The sequence below is a fragment of the Arvicanthis niloticus genome, chromosome 20 (genome assembly GCF_011762505.2).
Source record: "Arvicanthis niloticus isolate mArvNil1 chromosome 20, mArvNil1.pat.X, whole genome shotgun sequence".
NCBI classification, from domain to species: domain Eukaryota; kingdom Metazoa; phylum Chordata; class Mammalia; order Rodentia; family Muridae; genus Arvicanthis; species Arvicanthis niloticus.
This window is the reverse complement of record NC_047677.1, coordinates 35552937-35574110: the sequence shown is the minus strand read 5'-3', so window position 1 is coordinate 35574110 and position 21174 is coordinate 35552937. Positions and strand designations below refer to the sequence as shown.

Here is a 21174-nt window from a genome sequence, read left to right as displayed (position 1 = left end):
TCGTTTCTAATACGCACTGTGTTTAGCAACCAGCTTGCAAAATTCTTGAAATTTTTGACGTTTGGATTGCCCGAGAGTCAGACAGAGATAGCTGGAGTAATCCTCTAAGATCACCAATGTCTAGGTGGCAGCAGGCCATAGGGCTAAGAAACGAAAGCCATGTGTAAAGTAATCAGTCATAGGTACTACACATCACTTGACTGCAGACTCCTGTGTTTGAGACGATGCCCTCCTGCACCCTCTCTGTCCAGGAAGGAATGCTGGTTCACATACAGAATACATATGTTCATAATTAACTATATTTAATATGAACTCTTCCTCCTCCTTTGTAGTGAATTCTGCTCCATGTCAGCCTTTGACATTGGTAGCTTTTTTTCCCTCTTGAATCTATTTCCTGAGTTGCTTTAGATTCTTTTCATTATCACCTAAGCAACCTTTTATCCTGACACATAGCCAGGGTATAAACAAGGCATTCTCCCAATGTCTTCAGTTTATCCTGCAGTATAACAGCATACGTATTTCAAGAGAAAGTAAAACTAGGAATTGTTCCAACCTTCCATTTGTATCATAACTACGAACAACATCTCCTTGGTCAAAGCTAGTTTCTTGGATGGACCCAGAAAATCAGCAGGAAGACATAAGAAGGCAGCATGGCACAGGCGTATATGTATTTATGAGGTAGGAAGGACTGGAGCCACTGGTGCAGTTAATCTACTTCATTTATCATCATCGGGAAGACGTAACTAAGTCATAGACTCATGTATTGAATGCACTAAAAGCTCTGATTACCAATTTTCAAGATGTTTTTAGATGAGGGCTAGTTGTTAGATCAGTCTGTCTGAAGTATCTGTCACACAAAGGCTTGTCAATGCTGCAAACAGGGCTGTGTCGAGGCAGCTTACTAATGCCACTAATGCTTGCGAGCGTCCTCATGCAGTGATTCCCCTGTGTAGGAGTCATTATACGATCAAGTTACCTTCCATTCCACATCAGAGAAAATAACGCAGGCATAATTACCCCGTTTGCAGGCTTTCTTTTTCTTAGTTACCCATTACACATGCAAATAACCTAAATTAATTGTTCTAAAGATAGATGGCTCATCACTTCTTCAACAGGTACTATAAAATTGTAATTAAGTAAATATCATCAAGGAAATTACTGAGTTTAAAGTTTCTAATTTGCTATTTTTAAGAGTATTTTAATTCTCATTAATTCTCTACTTCTGCTATAAATTTATGTTAGCTAACGCCAGGGTCAGCATAAGTTCACAGTAGTGATTATTTATTTATTTATTTATTTATTTATTTATTTGGTCCATGGATAGTTGAAGCTGTTAATTTAGGTTGACTGTAGGTCATATGAGATTTCTTTTTGCTACTCAAAGAGTCTGGACATAGGCATACTTTTGTATTATAAATAAAAATGGAAACCCATTCTGCTTCAAATAGAAGTAAACATGTTTCATAATCCCCAATACTTATGGTACTGGGCATACAGAAAGTGTATATCTTTTCAATCTTGGAGCTGCTCCCCATTCTATTTCATATCACAGTTACTGTGTGGTGTGTGTGTGTGTGTGTGTGTGTGTGTGTGTGACCAAGTCACAATTCAAGAAAGCATACAGTATTTGAAGCATTGAAAATGGATAGGTCGTGGTGTTTTTCTTTCCTTGGAAACAAGACAATCAATTCTTCTCTGTTAGTGTTTAAATTTTTAATTCTTAAATTAACCCATAGCATATTGTTTCTATGGAGTTTGCATGAATATTCCATTTTAGTTGATTTCTCTCCCCTGCCTTCGTCTCCTTGGCCCCATTCCACACTTTCCACACTATGGAGATACTTGCGTGTCCATGTTTACTGGCACTCCTCTGACAAGAGAAATAAAGGGAACTAACCTAGATGTCAAGCAACAGGTGAATGGGTAATTAAAATATGCTGGTTTTGTTAGCTGGAATAGTTGCTTGTAAAACTATAACCCATATTTCCTTCCTACGGAAGAAAAATAATAGACAAATGCACACATACATACATTTTGTCTTTTTTCTCATATATATATATGAAGTACTTATGCTACTGGAAATATATAATATGAATATATGTATATATTTACATATATATAAAGAGACAAAGAGAGAGGGGGGAAGAAAGAGAGAGAGAGAGAGAGAGAGAGAGAGAGAGAGAGAGAGAGAGAGAGAGAGTTAGTTTTAGGCTGAGACAGAATAACCACAAGTTCAAGGACTGTCTGACCTACAGAGTAAACTTAAGGTCACCATGAGCACCTTAGTAAAATTCTGTCTAAAAAAAAATTTAGAACAGGTCTGGGAATACAGATCAGTGTTAGCACCTATGAAGCCCTAGATCCAATCCCCTGTCATGAAAAAAACAAACAAACAAACAAACAAACAAAAAAAAAAAACCCTCATGTTCAGGTGTTTTTTAACAATAAAAAACCCCACCATATTGTGAATATTTACTTACATTTTTATCTTTAAAGAATTATAATATCATTCCAGAGTGAGCGGTTAATACCTAAGTGATGAGCTGGTAGCATACGCCTAGCCAAGTCCAGAAGAAAGACTGGTTTGGGGAGGACAGGTGAATTACTTGGAAAATAATGCCATCACTTTATAGTGTACTAAAAAGATATACAGATTGTTCTATATTTTGTAAGCACAGAGCTTACATAGAAGAAGTAATTGGAAATCTCCTCAACAAATGCATTTATGTATCAATGAAAAAGCCTATTGATATAACAACTAAAAGTAGAAAAGTTAATATAAAAATGTTTTTACAGATGCATGCAGGTAAAGAAAAAATACAGTAATTAGTATGATAGTTGTACAATCAAAATCAACCAGAATTAAAGCGATACTCAGAAGTAGAAATTTTTCAAATAGCAGCATCCTTAGGCCAACTTCAGTGGGTTTTATAGTTAGACAGAACAGCAGAACAAAGTAGAAGTCCTCTGAGAAATAATATGAAGGTATTTTCTATGACTCACAAAGTCTTTCCTTACATAAAAACACACATTGCCAATGTACCTCATCTCATATTTTTTGCTTTTTTTTTTTTTAAAGGCCACTGTATATACAGAACTCACACTTTCTATTAAAAGAATGATACTTCTGCAGGAAAAAGGCAGCTTGGGGCACACAGGGTACGGCTTGCATACCGCTTTACAGCAGTGGTTCTCAACCTCCCTAATGTTGTGGCCCGTCATGTTGTGGTGAACCCCAACCATAGGATTATTTCATTGCTACTTCATAACTGCAATTTTGCTACTGCTATGAATCCTACTGTAACTTGTCTGGTATGCAGGACATCTGATCTGTGTGCCCCCCCCATGGGGGTCGCGACCCACAGGTTGAGAACTGCTGTCTTACAGGACTCAGTGTTTGACTCGGCAGCAGTCCCTGTGCAGTGTGCAGACAGGAGAGCTCTGTCCTTTGAGTGCTTGGGATGAGTGTTTATTCATAGACTTTCCCTCCTGAAACTAATCTGTCAATTTTTGTGCCCCCCCCCAACGATGGCTACTTCCTCTACCATAGTACTTGCTACTTTGTGTCTTATTGTAAGTTCTACTGTTTGTGTGAAAATATGAAACATCAGTATTTACAAATAGCTTGGGGGAATCTTTGATGTTCTTCTATTTGTTTCATCCTTCTTATTTCCAATCTTCTTAATCAATACTCCCAAAGTCCATGATTACTACAAAGAATACTAAGGTCAACTACCATCATAAAACAAAACCGTGTCATGGAAAAGGTTTTCAAAAGTGAATTAAAAGCATGGTGCCATGTTGGATACGTTTTCCTTCAGATGACAGTCTCCCAGAAAGCTGCCCATGTTTTTCTTTAAGACAAAACAAACAAACAAACAAACAAAACCAGTCTCTTTAGTATGTACTGAATTCTGAGAAGTGGGTTGTCTGCATGAAGGTGATATCCCTCTCACAGGTACAATCATTCTCGGAATAAAGTTGTTTCTACTTACCAGTGTGTTAGCACTAAGGAGCTAAAAGCATTTGTTCAAGTTTGTAAATCAAATCAATGGAGATCACATTCGCTGGTTCTAGTGTGTAAGCCAAAGCCGAGGAAGCCTCGATGTGGTACACTATCTCCCCAACTTATCAACCATGTGAGAGGAAAAGAGGAGGGAAGACAGTTTCTGTTATGGGTTGAGGGATAGATAGCAAACAGGCATGTGAAGAGTCTCCAGAATAGAACTCTAGAGTAAGCTTTAAATCACCTTGAAACTTGGACCTAGAAAGTTTTCAATAAATTCCTCTTCTCCCTCCATTTAGAAGCCATTGTTGTTATAAAGACACATGAAACTTAAGAGTGAGGAAAAAAAACAAAAAACAAAAAAACTGGAAGCCTTAAAAATTAACATATTCAAATTAACTACCTGAAGTGTCAGGGAAGAAAAAAAAAAAATCAAACCCAAGTTTTGGCCCGTTCATCCATAAGGGGAGACTAAGTGTCATTTGTGCCATCGAATATAGTGTTGGGAGCCGACTTTAGCAGAAAGCGGCTAGATCAACTTTGCAGCCATCTGGAACCATATACCCTGACGAAAGATTTGGTTTTCAATAGCCTACAACAGCTGAAGCACACTCTGATATCCCACATATTTTGTGTTGCTGTTTACTGCCCCCAGCTGCAAGGTGCACGTGGTAGTCACGCCTGCAAGGCATGCAGTTCACGTGCTGTCCACGTGCTATCTACACCATACATGCTTATAAGGCGCACGTGCTATCCACGCCTGCAAGGCATTGCGGTGCACGTGCTGTCCACGCTATAGACGCCTGTAAGGCTTACGTCATATCAACACCTGCAAGGCACGTGGTATCCACGCGCCTACAAGGCACGTGGCAAAAGCCTATAAATAGCTCAGAGTTCCCTTCAATAAACGAGACTTGATCAGACACCCTGTCTTGTCTCCATTCTTCGAGTCTCTTCCCCTTTATCCCCACTCTCTCTCTCGCTAGACCCTGACCCTCGGACCGGAACGGGCAGTACGGGCTGCAACAGTTTGGCGTCCAACATCGGGCTCCAGTAAGCGCAACAGTTTGGTGCCCAAGCGTGGGGGGTTCGCGACAATATAGCACATGAAGGAGAGAAGCAAGGTCATCTCGTGCTACACTGGACAAAACCCCAGAGTGGTTTCACCAGACCCTGAAAAACTATCACGTAAGCATAAGAAGTTAAATGCTTGGTTTGTTCTATTCATGTGATACCAGACAGACCAGTCTGATCGACACACACTGACTGACGGAGATATAACACTTCTTTGGGTTCATATGGTTAAAGACACCCTTAAGAGAGAGACAGGATAAAGAGACTCCTGAGAGCTTATGGCAAAAGTGTATAAAGCCAATAATACTTTGTGGGTATATGACATTTATCCTAAAAAGAAACTCTTAATACCACGCTTCTTGATGTGTCCTGATTTAAAAATCTTAGATGTCACAGAATATTCAAGGTACTGTATAAAACGTAACTATATGGTAACAGTTATGTCCTTTTTATGTGCTAGGCATAATTAGTTTTAATATCACCTATGATTTATAAGAATGAGAGCAGTTGGCTTCTTTTTTTTTTTTTCAGCTTAAAACACAAGACTTCAAGACAGCTGTTATGTGGAATGCTAAAGCTATGTTGGATCAACTATGAATATGAACAGTCACACACTGACAAACAGTAAAGAGAATTTTTTGAATATGAAAAAAGCTGGTAAGCAATTGAAAGGCATTTGTAATCAAACAGTTCAGATGGCTGCAAGCTGCTCTTCAGGCAGCAGACCATCTCCATTCATGGCGTTTAGACTTAGACATCGTGTCCTTAACAGGAAGCGTTAGAACTCAGAGAGCAACAGGAACACAATCTGGGGACAGGCTGCAGTATTTGTAGAGATTTCGCCTGAGAGAAAAGAATCAGAAGAGATGTTTTGAAACACAGCTGGGGGAGGGAGGGAGGGAGGGAGATAAGTAAGAAAACAAAGAGAGAGAGACTTATGAAGAATACTTAAGCCTCCAAGAGAAGCCCAAAAAGGCTGACTCGCTATAACAAGGTGATTGTCTTGCTCTTTAGGTAAGACCACACTACTTCAAGAGGTAACATAGTTTCCCCAATACTAGAAATACCCATATACAACTTGTCTTAGCTATGATAGATTAACTTTATATTGGTACTAAAAGAAATCAGAAATCCTACGAAAACCTGACACCTTTATGAATTTTGCACGATATACATGAAAACAGACTAGAACATTAAAATCTCATTCATATGTTCTCAAAATAGAGTGTCTTGGCTAGCAAAAGCTGATAACCACCTCTCTACACGCCCTTCACTATTTCCACTGTCTTAAGGTCCTCCTGTGAATAGCTACTGACATCTCCCCCTTGCTAAGTGTCTTTGATACAAGTGTGTTCTAACTGTCTACCCACTTAATCACCACCATAAAAGTTATCACTTGAAGTAGGAAAAAGCCTGATAGGAAAATATCTTTGTATCCTCACACACACACACACACACACACACACACACACACACACACACACTATAAAAAAAAGCCCTAACAATCAATAATGTGCGTCTATTTCTCCCTCTCTCTGTGTGTGCGCATGTGTGTGTATTATGTGTTGAGTTTTCCTACCTAAAATTTCTCATGATGGCCCTTGGAGGAGGTCTAGTGTAGATAGGGTTTAGAAAATGAACTCTACCTGAGTGCTGTTTTGTAGATATAGATATCACAGAGAAATCTCCAGGCCACATGTGACCGTTAAATTAGCCATTCTTCTAGTAATGAGTCTGTAGCAGATAAGGCATATAATACACAGATGCAACAGTACAGTCAAAGAGAAACCTTCAGAATGTTTACAAAAATAGGAAGGCATTTAGGTTTCTATAGGCATTTGTTTTAGCTTAGAAACACATTCTGGGAAACTAAGACATTATGAGAAGTGGCTGCTCTAATTCTGCTAAGATAAAATGTTGTCAGGCCATCTCTGTGCTATATTTAAAGAGACACAAAAACAGTGTTTCAGAGGAAGAATTTTGAACTGCTGTAAAGGAGACTATGCCAAGAGTCTTATTTGTCAGTAAAGAACAAAAGGACGCTAGGTGTCATATACCTATAATCCCAACGCTTAGTGCATAGCCTCTGTTACATAGTGAGGTCAAATCAAGACCTGATCCTACCACCTTTTATCCACTGAAACAAAATTACTTCACTTCTAGCCTGTGGAAAAGCATAATCTGTAAAAATATGTGTGTGAAGGCAAGAAAAATAATGTTCGGCAAAAAAAATGACCATATTATGACTTACGGTGACTGCATACATACCCCTCCTGTCCATCATGTCTACATCCTTGAATATGATGCTGTCCTGCAGCAGATGATGAATAGAAAGGGCAGGACCACTGAGGGAAAGAGAAAAACACTGAGTACTTTCATCCATAAAGAAGACTTTACTTTTCCCCACTCCATTTGAGTATCAAGACTTCCTTCCATCAACACAAATTTCTTTAAATTTTGACTAGTAACATCAGAGGGTGGTTCAAGGCACCCTGATCTATGGGCCATTTTTGTTTAACTTTATTTATTTATTTATTTATTTATTTATTTATTTATTTATTTATTGGTAAGCCTAGAATAGCAACATCTAGAGATTTTGCTTTAGCTTTTAATAATCTTATGATATATTGACCAAGCCAGCTCAGTCAACAGTGTCTCAAGGGAGGGAGAGAGGATTTAAAAAAGAAAAGACTAGACAACATTATAACATGACTCCAGCAGGTGCTGGAATGGTGGTTTTTTTTTCTTTCTTTCTTTTTTTTTTTTTTTTTTTCAGTCTGCTTTGATACCATTCTAGGTATATGCAAAGAATAGGGTCAGTTCTAGGCCAAAGACAAAGTAGTCAAGGAACAAACAAGGCATAAACTGAGTAGTTAAGAAACGAATAAGTTATAAACAAAGGTCCCATGATTACTGTATTCAGGGACTTAATAACACAATCAAGGTACAAAGAACACATTCCTCAGCTGTATTCATCTTGAGCCTTGTCCTAGCCCAATGTCAAGTTCTTGCCTGAGCCTACTTTCTTGTCCTAGCCCAATGAAAATATTCGTGCCAACATCCTTGAAGTGGCACCAAGAGCTCTCCACAAAATATCATTGGAAAATAGCTACTTCGTTTAAATATTGGGAAAATATGCAGTTGTTGTTCCTTATGGTATTATTATATATAGTATATAAATGTAAGAATTATAAAATAAACTTTATCATAAAAAATACTGACAATTTTAACATTTTTTGACAATTTTGGAGATGTAATACTGTAACACCACTATCATAGCTATTGTTCCTTTTCCCAACCCTGATTATAATAATTCATAATCTGTAATACCTCAATTTTTTTGCCTACACTGTAATCATCTCCCAGTCTCTCTAGTCTCCCTCCTTTCTGTTCATCCAATGAAACAAATTAACCTTACAGTGCTACTTTGAAGTTTTATGTCTGTCTAATGATATTTTTGCATTAATCCTAGAAAACGGCAGCATTGTAATTTATGGAGCAAGTACTGATTAACTGTTCTCATGCAGTAGTCTTAGTGGTTCAGATTAAACAGAGGATATAAAAGGATAATGCCAATGATCATCATGGAGAATCTCAGAAGAGTGAACCAATTAGAGGAGAAACTGATAAATTAGAAACAATGACAAGAATGATAAACATTTCATTAGACAACTGGAAACAGGCTTGTTTAGACTTGGGGACCAGGAATGGTAATTTGATAATAAAGGTGGGAGTTTAAGCATCGAGGAGAAGAGATTAAAATTCATGAGTCTACGTGAATTCTCCAAGGAAATAGCTTTAAACAGGAAGAAACATGATGCCAAAGGTTGATCTGCCCTCGAGAGGATAGGGTAGAAGCCAGAGTTGAGAAGCATTATGTTCCCAGGCAGAGAGAGATCTAGGAGAGGTCAGAACTACTGAGATTTACCAGAAACAAAATACTGAAATATCAAAGAGTCTGCAGATGAAAGGAGGCCTTGATATTTTAGTGATTTGAAAACCTTACCAAATTGAAATGACTTTTGAAGACTAAGAATCAGAAGGCTATAGATTGGCGATCCATTTTATGAGAGTTAGTAGTCAATGGAGGTGGTGAATAACTTTCATAGCACTTCCCAGTTTGTGATGAGTTTCTTGTAATATTGGAACAAACTAACAAACTGAATAGTGATTTTTTTCAAGTAAATGTATTTTTCTAATTAAGGAGACTTGATGGCAGGCAGAGGCATTAGCAGAATCAGGGGAAGGGAAAGACTGGAGAATCTGGAGTTGGGAACCACAAGATAATGACATACATCGGATGGGAGCACAGATGAAGGGAGGGGCAGGAGCAAGTTTTACCGAGACCCACTGAGTCAACGAGGAGAGCAAAGAGCTAACCCTTCACCCTTTATTCCCACCCCTCAGGATAATTATTTCCACTTCTAAATTAAAAGGCTGTCTACCTCTATTGAGCTATGATTGACAAATAAAAATTCATATATTTAGAATGTTATTTTATTGAAGGTGTATGTATACATTTGTATAAATTATTAGCACAATCAAGCTAATTATCATGTCACCTCAGTGTGTGTGTGTGTGTGTGTGTGTGTTTTGTAGGACCATATTTGATCTACTGTTAGAGCAAATTCCAACTTCAGCACACACTTCTGTTACCTATAACCACCAATCTGTACATAGGTCTTCAATACTCAGCCATCTCACAGCTGAGATTTGAACTCTTTGACCAGTAGACCCTCCTTCCCTCTGCCATTCACAAATAAGCACGACCACTCTATTCCTAACTTTAGTATTCTTGTTTTGCTTTGTTGTAGATTTTACATACAAATTACATCACATGGCATTCATTGTACTGTGTCTGGATTACTCTATTTAGCGTAGTGTCCTCAATACCCATCCATGTTGATACAAATGATAGGATCTCCTTTGTAAAGGTTAAACAATATTCTATTACATATTCACCAGTCAACGAAGGTTCAAGCTCTCCCAATACCTCAGCCTTGAATGATGTTGTAAACAAACATAGGAGTGCAGATATAGCTACAAGGTACTCTTACTTTTAGGTAACTGTCCAGTGGTGGAACTGTTGGGTCACATGGTACCTCTTCTACTATGACCTTGAGACAACTCCATACTGGTTTTCTCATAGTGCTCGTACCAACTTACATTCCCTTAAGCTTGCCTTTGTTACATATTCTTTCCAACACTTGCCCTTCTTTGACTTTTTGATGACTACATTAGTTATCATTGTGGAATTTTATTTCTATGATTATTGCTGTTGGCCATCTTAACTATTTTCTTATATCCAAATGTAGGCATTTTGTATTTCTTCCTTGGGAAAAAATGTCTTTGTCCATTTTTTTTTTCAATTGGGTCACTTGTATTTTGCTACTGAGATTCTTATATATTTAGTATAATGCTTATAACCATATGTTCTACATTTTTTTCATTACTTAGGATGCTTCTTGGTGGTTTTTTTTGTTTGTTTGTTTGTTTTGGTTTTTTTTGTTTTTCAAGACAGGGTTTCTCTATATAGCTGTGGCTGTCCTGGAACTCACTCTGTAACCAGGCTGGCCTCGAACTCAGAAATCCACCTGCCTCTGCCTCCCAAGTGCTGGGATTAAAGGCGTGTGCCACCACTGCCCGGTGCTTCTTGGTGTTACTTTGCTATGCAGATTCCTTCCAATTTGATAACACTCTCTGTTGTCTATTTTTGGTTTTGATGCCTGTGTATTTGGTGTTGAATCCAAAAATCCATTTTTAGATCCATGTTAAAGGCTTACTCCGTGTTTTCTTATTGTTTTATGGTTTCAGACCTTACATTTAAGTCTTTACTCCATTTTGAGTTAATTCTTGTGTATAAGAGAAGGTCCAATTTCATTATTTTTAATATAAGGGAAATCCAGTTTTTCTGATCCCTTTTTTTCTCTAGTGTATATTCTAGTATCTATAATTCTATAGAAAACTGACTGGACACATGTGAGTTTCTTAGTCTTCTATTTGGTTCCATTAGTCAACATTTCTGTTATTATGCTAATAACCCAATGTTTTGAGCACAAAAGCTTTTAAATATAGCTTAAAAACCAGAATGCCTCCCGTTTTGTACTTTTTACTCAAGCTTTAGCCCTTTGAAACATTTTATAGTTTCATGATATTAAAGGCAATTTTTTTGTGTTTCTGTGGAAAATGCCACTAGAGATTTGTTAAAAATTACATCGAATCTGTACACTATATTGGTTACCGTGGACATTTTTATATTACTTTTTCAGATGTAGAAGTAAATGGATAACTTCCATTTATTTGACATTTAAAAAGTTATTTGTTAAATGTTTGGCAGGTTTTATTTTAGGGATCTTCCACATCATCCGTTAATTTTATCCCTTAAGCATTTTAGTTTTTTTATAAGTTACTTTATATTTAATTATGTATACGTGTATAGGTGTGAGGGTATGGGCATGAGCTTTAAGTACCCGTGGGGGCCAGAAAAAGATGTTGGATTCTTGGAGTTGGTTCTGAGCTGCCTTTTTTTTTTAAACATGTGAGGATGTTGAATATTGATAAATCTATTTTTCCTGTATCTATTGATGATCCTGTGATGTTTATTTCTTATTATATCAATATAGTGCATTAATTTATAATTTGCATATGTTCAACTATCATCTTGTCTTAAAAGTCTCAGCATTATAATCATACATTTAATCCAAAATGCAGATGTTCTCAGTGTTTTAAAATGATTACTGAACTAGTTCAAGACTTTCAGACTATGAAAACTACTACATTTTAAAAAATGAGATTCTAAGTGTCCACAAATAACAATAGTCTAATTGTATCTATAGTTCATACAACCCTGTTATATGCAGTTCTCATTTGGTCTTCATAAGTCCAGACATGATTTGAGGTACAGCAAATTAATTTAAAATATTTCAGTTGCTCTCAACTTTCTATCAATTCCTGAATTTCCTTTTGTCCTACTGTTCATAATAAAAGCTTAGGAAAGGTTATAGCAATGTTATGAGAAGAAACATAAAAACCACTGCCTTCATCAATTATGTGTTTTCTGATTGTTTCTATGGTTTGGTTTTTTTTTTTTTTTCTTTATCTTTTTTCCCAAGGCATGGAGAACTAGAATGTGCCTAGAGTCGATCAGAAAAGACAAGTTTAGAATCCTACCCAAGGATTCTGTTTCCTGCTTTCCTTTGGCCTTGATAAAAATCTTAGGCAATCAAAGGAATGTGAATAAGCACAAAGTTTGCTATTCAATTTAATGATTCAGTATGTTGTACAGAGCATAGTACCTGGAGGACTCTAATAGAATGTGCTGAAAACACCACAAGGGAAATAAAAGAAAATGTTGGGAAAGAAGTACTTACAAGGTCAGATTGTCTGGGCAGTTAACTATACCTGACAGAAAAGTTAATCCTGTGTTGCACCACAAAATGTCTCACATCGAGCAAAGATAGATCATAATAGACTACTGTGTTTTCCTTTATATTTTACTAAATTCTAAACTTAATGAGTTTACATATGGATTTACCAATTTTTCAACTTCCAAAGATGTCAATAGTGATAGAGGAACTTGAAACAATGAGTATCAGCAACATTTGAAAGAATTAGTTCTGCCTTTCTGCTAAACTCAAATGGAGACAGTTTCAAAGGAAGTGGAACTGTTTAGCTATAGGTTTGAATATACACAACAAGAGAAAAATTATTACTATGTAATCCTGTTACATAACACTTTCACCTGACATTGAAACATTCCATTCTATAGAAATCTCCTTAAACCAGAAGGTAAACACTTAAGCAACTTCAGGAAGTTCCTGAAACTTACCAGATTCACTAGTCCCTCCCTGCCAGAGTAAGCAATAAATGCTGAGTCCCCCTCAGACCAAAGGAAGCTGACCACAAAGACTCCCAGAGAATAAAAAGCTGCAAAGAACACTCAGACCAGACCAGTTGCATGGAATATGTAGAAACCAGCCAAGCTGCCTAGAAGAAGTTTGGGCCAGTCACTGGGAAAGAACACTCTCTAGCTTATTGCCTGCAGGCTGTGCCATGAGGTCCAGGTTCCCATCTTTTGTGATCTGGCACTCACACTGGAGTGAGCCTTGGTGATACAACTGTCTTTGAGTCATTTCTTCTCCTATAAGTAACCCCACAGCCATACTCCTGTAAGTAACCCTCCAGTCATATTTCTAAGAGTAACCACAATGAAATTCACTGGTTCATCAAGTCGGACTTTGCTGGAATCCATACTTTTGTCTGTTGAGGACTCTTTGAGTTAGTAGACTTGAGTGTGTGTTGCATCTCCCCTGAAAAGGTTTTATCATACAACAAATATTAAAGGAGGAAAAATTGGGGCTGGAGAGATGGCTCAGTGGTTAAGAATACTAGCTACTCTTCCAGAGGACTTGAGTTCAATTCCCAGCACACACATGGTACTTATAACTGTCTATAACCGTAGTCTCATGAATACCAATGTTCCCTTCTAGCAGGCAGATGTACATACAAAGCACTCATGTAAATAAATAAATAAATCTTTTTTTTTAAAGGAAAAATTAAGTTCCTTGTTAGAGGCATGTTTGTGTAACTATACCCAAGAAAACACAAGAAATAGATTATTCCAATCAGAAAATCCAAAAGAAGAGAATCACACACACACACACACACACACACACACACCACCACCACCACCACCACTACCACCACCATCAAAATAACAGGAACTAACAATCATTGGTCATTAATATCTCTCAACATCAATAGTCTCAATTCCCCCAATGAAAAAGACACAGGATAACAAAGTAGATACATTAACAGGATCCATCATTCTGCTGCAACAAAAACACACTTCAGCAACAAAAGTAGACATCACCTCAGAGTAAAGGGCTGGAAAGGGGTTTTCTAAGCAAATGGAACCAAAAAACAAGCTGGAGGAGCCATTCTAATATCTAATAAAATATACTTTTAACCAAAAGTAATCAAAAGGGATACAGAAAGACATTTTATACTCATCAAAGGAAAAATCCACCAAGATGACATCTCAATTCTGAACATCTCTGCCCCAAAAGCAAAGGCACCTGCATTTGTAAAAGAAACACTACTAAAGCTTAAATCATACATCGAACCCCACACATTTATAGTGGGTGACTTCCAACACCCGACTCTCACCAATTGACAGGTCAATGAGACAGAAACTAAACAGAGAAACAATGAAACTAATAGAGGTTATGAATCAAATGGACCTAACAGATATCTATAGAATATTCGCCTAAACACAAAAGCTTGTACCTTCTTTTTAGTACCTCATGGAACCTTCTCCAAAATTGAACATATACTCAGTCACAAAGCACGCCTCAAAAGATAGAAAAAAACCTCAAATAACACCTTGTATCCTAGCAAACCACCATGAATTAAGGCTGGACATTGACAACAACAGAAAGCCTACATTCTCATGGAAATTAATCAACTCTCTACTCAATAATCATTGGGTCAGGAGAGAGAGAGACAGACAGAGAGACAGACAGAGAGAGAGAGAGACACACACACACACACACAGAGAGAGAGAGAGAGAGAGAGAGAGAGAGAGAGAGAGAGAGAGAGAGGAAGGAAAAAAGAGACTTTCTAGAATTCAGTGAAAATGAAGGCACAACATACACAAACTTATGGGACACAATGAAAGCAGTTATAAGACAAAAGTTCATAGCATGAAGTGTCCCCATAAAGAAATTAGAAAGTTCTCATATCAGCAATTTAAGAAGTACACCTGAAAGTTGTAGGCATAAATTTTTTGCACCACCCCACAGAGGTAGTGGAAGAAAAAAGTTATTAGGATATGAGGGAAGTGGACCTGTTCAGCAATACTTCTTTGGGAGCTAGCTCAATCTTCTTTGGTAGAAGTTCAGTCCCATAGCAAACACCAATATGACTCAGCAGCTGCAGACCAGTCCTCTGGGCAGATGGATACCACACAGGAACTAGCATCTGAAGTTCAATCCTGAAGAAACTGCTAGACTCACCAACGGACCTGAGGCAAGGCTGTGGACGCAGCAAACTGCCACAGGAACATCATGAGCAGTTCTTGGGAGAGTTTCTCTGAATGTCAGAGTTATCACAAGTTGAGCTCAACAATGCTATGTAAGGTGAGGCAATACATCATGCATGTAGTTAGCAAAGAACAGCGAGGCAGAGCAAACCAAACCAGTGCTCAGTGCTCGTCTCACACTGTCTGTGGGGTCATATTTATACCCCTTCATCAAGCGTCCTTTCACGTATCTGCTATATCAAGACATCCTTTCACCTGTGTGCCCCAGCAAAATATCATTTGACATAGCTAACTTTCCAAAGAAACTACAAGTTCCCACTTCAGAAACTCTAGAAAATAAAGAAGTAAACACACTGAAGAGGAGTAGATGGTAGGCAATAATCAAAATCAGGGCTGAAATTAATCAACTGGAAACCCAGAGAACAATACAAAGAATCAATGAAATCAAGAGATGGTTCATTGAGAAAATCAACAAGATAGGCAAACCCTTAACCAAATTATCTAAAAGGCAGAGAGACAGCACCCAAATTAACAAAATTATAACTGAAATGGGAGACATAACAACAGACACTGAGGAAATTCAAAGAATCATTAGGTTTTACTTCAAAAATCTGTACTCCACAAAATTGGAAAATCTAAATGAAATGGATGATTTTTCTAGACAGATACCACTTACCAAAGTTAAATCAAGATCAGATAAACTAAGTAGTCCTGCAACCCCTAAGGAAATGGAGGCAGTCATTAAAAGTCTCCCCCCACACACACACACAAAAACAGGGCCAGATGGTTTTAGAGCGGAATTCTACCAGACTTTCAAAGAAGAGCTAATACCAATACTCCTCAAACTATTCCACAGACGGAATATTGCCAAATTCATTCTATGAGGCCATAGTTACCCTGATACCTAACCCACATAAAGACTCAATAAAGAAAGAATTTCTGACTAATTTCCCTTATGAGCATTTATGTAAAAATACTCAATAAAATACTTGCAAACCAAATCCAGAAACACATCAAAGAAATCATCCACCATGATCAATAAGGATTCATCCCAGGGATGCAGGGTTGGTTCATTACAAAATCCCATCAACATAATTTGCCATATAAAGAAACTAAAAGAAAAAAATCCACATAATGATCTCATTAGATACTGAAGAAAGCCTTTGACAAAAGCCAACATGCCTTCATGTTAAACCTCTTGGAGAGACCATGGATACAAAGTACATACGTAAACACAACAATCCAACAGCCAACATTAAACCAAATGCAGAAAAACTTAAAGCAATTCCACTAACAAGGCTGTCTACTCTCTCCCTATGTCTTCAATATAGTACTTGAAGTCCTAGCTAGAGCAATAAGGCAACTAAAGAAAACCAAGGGATACAAATTGGAAAAGAAGTCAAAGTATTGCTATTCATACATGATATGACAGTAAATAAAACTGACCTCAAAAATTCTACCAGAGAACTACAGCTGATAAACACCTTCAGCAAAATGGCTCAAAGAAATCAGTAGATTTCCTTTATACAAATGATAAATGGGTTAAGAAAGAAGATAGGGAGAAAACACCCTTCACAATAGTTGTAAATAATGAAAAATATATTGGTGTAACTCTAATGAAGCAAGTGAAATATCTGTATGACAACTTTGAGTCTCTGAGGAAAGAAACTGAGGAAGATACCAAACGGTAGAAAGATCTCCCATGCTCATGGATGAGTAGAATTAACATAGTAAAAATGGCCATCTTACCAATAGCAATCTACAGATTCAATGCAATTCCCACCAAAATCCCAACACAATTCTTTACAGACCTTGAACAAACAATTCTCAACTTCATTTGGAAAAACAAAAACCCAGGAAAGCTAAAACAATCCTGCACAATAAAAGAACTTCTGGAGGAATCACCATCCCCAACTTCATTCTGTACTACAAAGCAAGAGGAATAGAAAGTGCATGGTATTGGTATAGAAACAGTCAGATTGATCAGTGGATTAGAATCAAAGACCCAGAAATAAGCCCACACAGCTATGGACACTTGATTTTTGATAAAGAAGCCAAAATCATACAATGGAAAAAGGAAAGCATCTTCAACAAATGGAAAATAAAGCCATATTTATCACCCTGCACAAAATTCAAGTCCAAGTGGATCAAAGAAAGACTTCAATGTAAAACCATATACACTAAATCTAATAGAAGGAAAAGTGGGGAATAGCCTTGAACTCATTGGTACAGGAGACAACTTCCTGAACAGAACACCAATGGCTCAGGCACTAAGATCAATAATTAATAAATGGGACCTCATGAAACTGAAAAGCTTCTGTAAGGCAAAGGACAAAACAACAGCCTACAGATTGGGAAAAGATCTTTGCCAACTCTACATCTGACAGAGGGCTAATATCCAAAAAATATAAAAACTCAAGAAGTTAGACACCAACAACCCAAATAACCCAATTAAAAAAAAAAATGAGGTACAGAGCTAAACAGAAATCTCAACAGAGGAATCTCTAATGGCTGAGAAACTTTTAAAGAAATATTCTACGTACTTAGTTATCAGGGAAATGCAAATCAAAACAACTCTGAGATTCCACTTCCCACCCATCAGAATGGCTAAGAACAAAAACTCAAGGGACAGCACATGCTGGTGAGGATGTGGCACAAGGGAAGCACTTTATTGCTGGTGGGGATGAAAACTTGTATAACCACTTTGGAAATCAATTTGGCAGTTTCTCAGAAAATTGGCAATAGTTCTACTTCAAGACCCAGGTATACCACTCCTGGGAATATACTGAAAGGATGCTAAGCCATCCCATAAGGACACTTGCTCAACTATATTCATAGCAGCTTTTCCAGAAACTAGAAACAACCTAGATGTCCCTCACCTGAAGAATGGATCAAGAAAATGTGGTTCATGTACACAAGGGAGTACTACTCAGCTATTAAAAACAAAGAAAACATGAATTTTGCGGGCAGAAGGATGGAACTAGAAAACACCATCCTGAGTGAGGTAAGCCAGACCCAAAAAGACATGTACTCACTTATAAGTGGATATTAGCCATGAAGTATAAGATAACCACCATGCTACCAATCCACAGACCCAAAGAACCCAGATAACAAGAAAAGCCCAAGGGAGGATGGCTGAATATGTCTCAGAATTGGAAATAAAACAGATATCAGAGGTGGATGGAAGTAGGGAACAGAGGGGGAACAGGAAGGGGATCAGGATGGGGGGTGTCAGGTGTAAGAAGAGCAGGCGAGAGAGAATGGAAATTGGAAATTAGCAGTGGGTGGTGTCTCTAGAACATGCCAGACCTGAAACAGGGGAGGCCCCAAGGTGTCTATGGGGGTGACTCTAGCTAAAACTCCTAGCAGTGGGAGAGATGGATCCTGAAGTGGCTACTTCCTGTAGTTAGGCAGGACTCCCAGTGGAGGGATAAGGGCAGCAACCTGCCCATAAAACTTTATACCCGAAATGTGTCCTGCCTACAAACTGCAGGGACAAAGATGGAGCAGAGACAGAGGAAATGGCCAACCAATGCCTGGCCCAAATTGAAACCCATGTTTCATGAGCAAGAACCAATCCCTGACACTAATTATGACATACTGTTGTGCTTATAGACAGGAGTCTAGCATAACTTTCCTCTGAAAGAGTCCATCCAATGGCTGACTAAAACAGATGTAGAGACCCATAGCTCAACATTTGATGGAACTCGGGGAATCTTGTGGAAGAGTCAGAGGAAAGATTGAGGGGACCCAAAAAGGACAGGGACTCCACAGCAAGACCAACAGAGTCAACTAACCTGGACCCCTGGGGACTCCCAGAGACTGAACCAACAAAGAATGAGCATGAACTGGCCCCACACTCCCACTCCCCCTACCCAACACCCTCCCATATATATGTGTGTGTGTGTCTGTGTGTGTGTATGTGTGCATATATATGTATATATATACATATATATATGTGTGTGTGTGTGCGTGTGTATGTGTATAATTATGTATGTATGTATGTATGTATGTATGTATGTATGTATGTATGTATGTATTCTGATGTGTCTTCATTCGAGTTCCCCAACAATTAAAGCAGGAGATGTCCCTGACTCTGTTGCCTGCTTGGGGATCCTGTTCCCCTAACTGGACTGCCACGTCTAGCCTCAGTGAGAGAGGATGCACCTAGTCCTGCAGTGACTGATATACAGTGAGGAAGGGGATGATACCCAGGGGGGGTGTCCCCTTCTTACAGGAGAAAGGGAGAAATGAGGAGAGGAGCTGCAGGGGGGGGACTTTGAAGAGAAGGGGGCTGATATTGGGATATAAATGAATAATAAAATAGTTTTTAAAAGAAAGAGGTTCCATGAACTTGAGAATCGTGCCAAAGGTTATTGGAATCGAATGGGAACTTCTCCTTCCTCTTGTGTCTATAATGACATTCCTTTTTCTCCTAGTTGTTTCTAGTAGTTTGCTTTAAGATGGTAACTACAATTTATGCCTGTGCATTTGTCTTTGTTTGTTTTCAGTTCAGCCTGGTGGCTTTTTCTGACTGAAGAGTAGCATGTCTTTGGTAGTCTGGATATTTCTGGCCCAGAAAGTAAATATAATAGTGTTTGCTAAAGGTACCTTGCTCTTAATATGATGGTTCATGGCCATTCTAGTGGATATCAACCTAGCTACATTTTGAGTACTGAGGAACTTGTAGCAGGAGCTCCTGCCTTCCCTATTATGGTTTGAATCTGAAATCTCTGCCTCAGGTCCTCTGTCTAGTTGATGCTATTGGGAAGACTGTGGAGAACTTGAAAATGGAGACCTGGATGAAGAAGTAGGTCACTGAGTCATGTCTTCAGAGGTGTATTATCCTTGGCTGCTTCCCACCACTATAGATATGCTTTCTCATCTGCCATTAGTGAACATGGCTTCCCCATTATAATAGGCTGACTATACCAAAACTGAACCAAAATAAACCTTTCCTCTTCTCAGCTATGTTAGCAATTTAGTAATAGTAATGGAAAGTAATTAATATATTCTCTTTGCCTAGGATGTCTTGCTCACCGTTGACAATGTGGTCATTGTCAAATGAATGTGGTCCCCAATTCTCAGCACCTGATATATTGTCCTGATACACTTGTAACATTTGTGTGAGTTAAAGCTCTAATGTATGCATATTATATTTGTCAATTGTGGGTAAACTACTTTTGTAGTTTGCAGTTGTTCCTCTTGTGATTTATAAATCTGAGAATTCTCTGAAAGATGAACCCACTGTGCTTCCGTTGTCAATATCCAGTTCTACTGATCTAGGCTTTTGAACATAAGAAATCCACCAATAACTACTGTCTTGTCATTTCTCTTGACAAACAGTAATTTACTCCCTCCTTAGTGTATCTCCTACCTTATTACTGGAATGGTTTTTTTCCAGCTCAAAACAAAGATCCAGCTCATTAATCCCGAAGTTCATAACAAGGACATTTTACTTAATGATACAAAATTATCTTACACGGATTTTTATCAACCTTTAATTGTGCCAAATTTTCTCACAGGCGTATTTTATCTAAAGTGGGTCCTTCCATTTTATGAGACTTCAATCAATTCGATTTAGTTGTTTATGGCTAAACAGATGTGACTAGAAAAGGTAGCATATAGCAATCTATATGTAAATTGTTTTTATTGGTGAATATCAGTGTTTGAAATTGGAAAATCAGTAAACAAGGAACATAAATTATTACCAATAACCATAAATAATACAAGGGGGAGAGGGGCCTCTTTTGATCCCGTGATCTCAAGAAAACCAAAATAACATTCCGAATCAGCAAATGAGAACAGAGGCCATCGGCTGTCATCTATAGCGACTTTATTTTTCAAACCTTTGCACCATCAGAGTGCACTGAAATATCTTACTGAAAGCAATGGGGCGTGCAAATATGGCATCACCGGAAGGCCACAGGTCCCCCTTTCATTTTCTAGGGTAACAAAGAACAGGTGATGTGCTTCAGCCTGCAGTTTTCAGTCAGAACAATGCCCTGGCCCAGGGAGAGCACTGAAGACTTGTTTGTTAGCTGAGTGGATG

General features: G+C 38.1%; 1 protein-coding gene across 2 annotated transcripts in view; it reads right to left on the bottom strand.

Annotated features, from left to right (window-relative positions):
- LOC117724373 (uncharacterized) overlaps window positions 1–21174 on the bottom strand; it is a 72828-nt gene that overhangs the window by 51178 nt on the left and 476 nt on the right. For both annotated transcript variants that reach the window (XM_076916903.1, XM_076916904.1), the window contains exon 2: window positions 7349–7425. In XM_076916903.1, the coding sequence (XP_076773018.1) occupies window positions 7349–7425 (77 nt within the window). The remainder of the gene's footprint in view (window positions 1–7348; window positions 7426–21174) is intronic.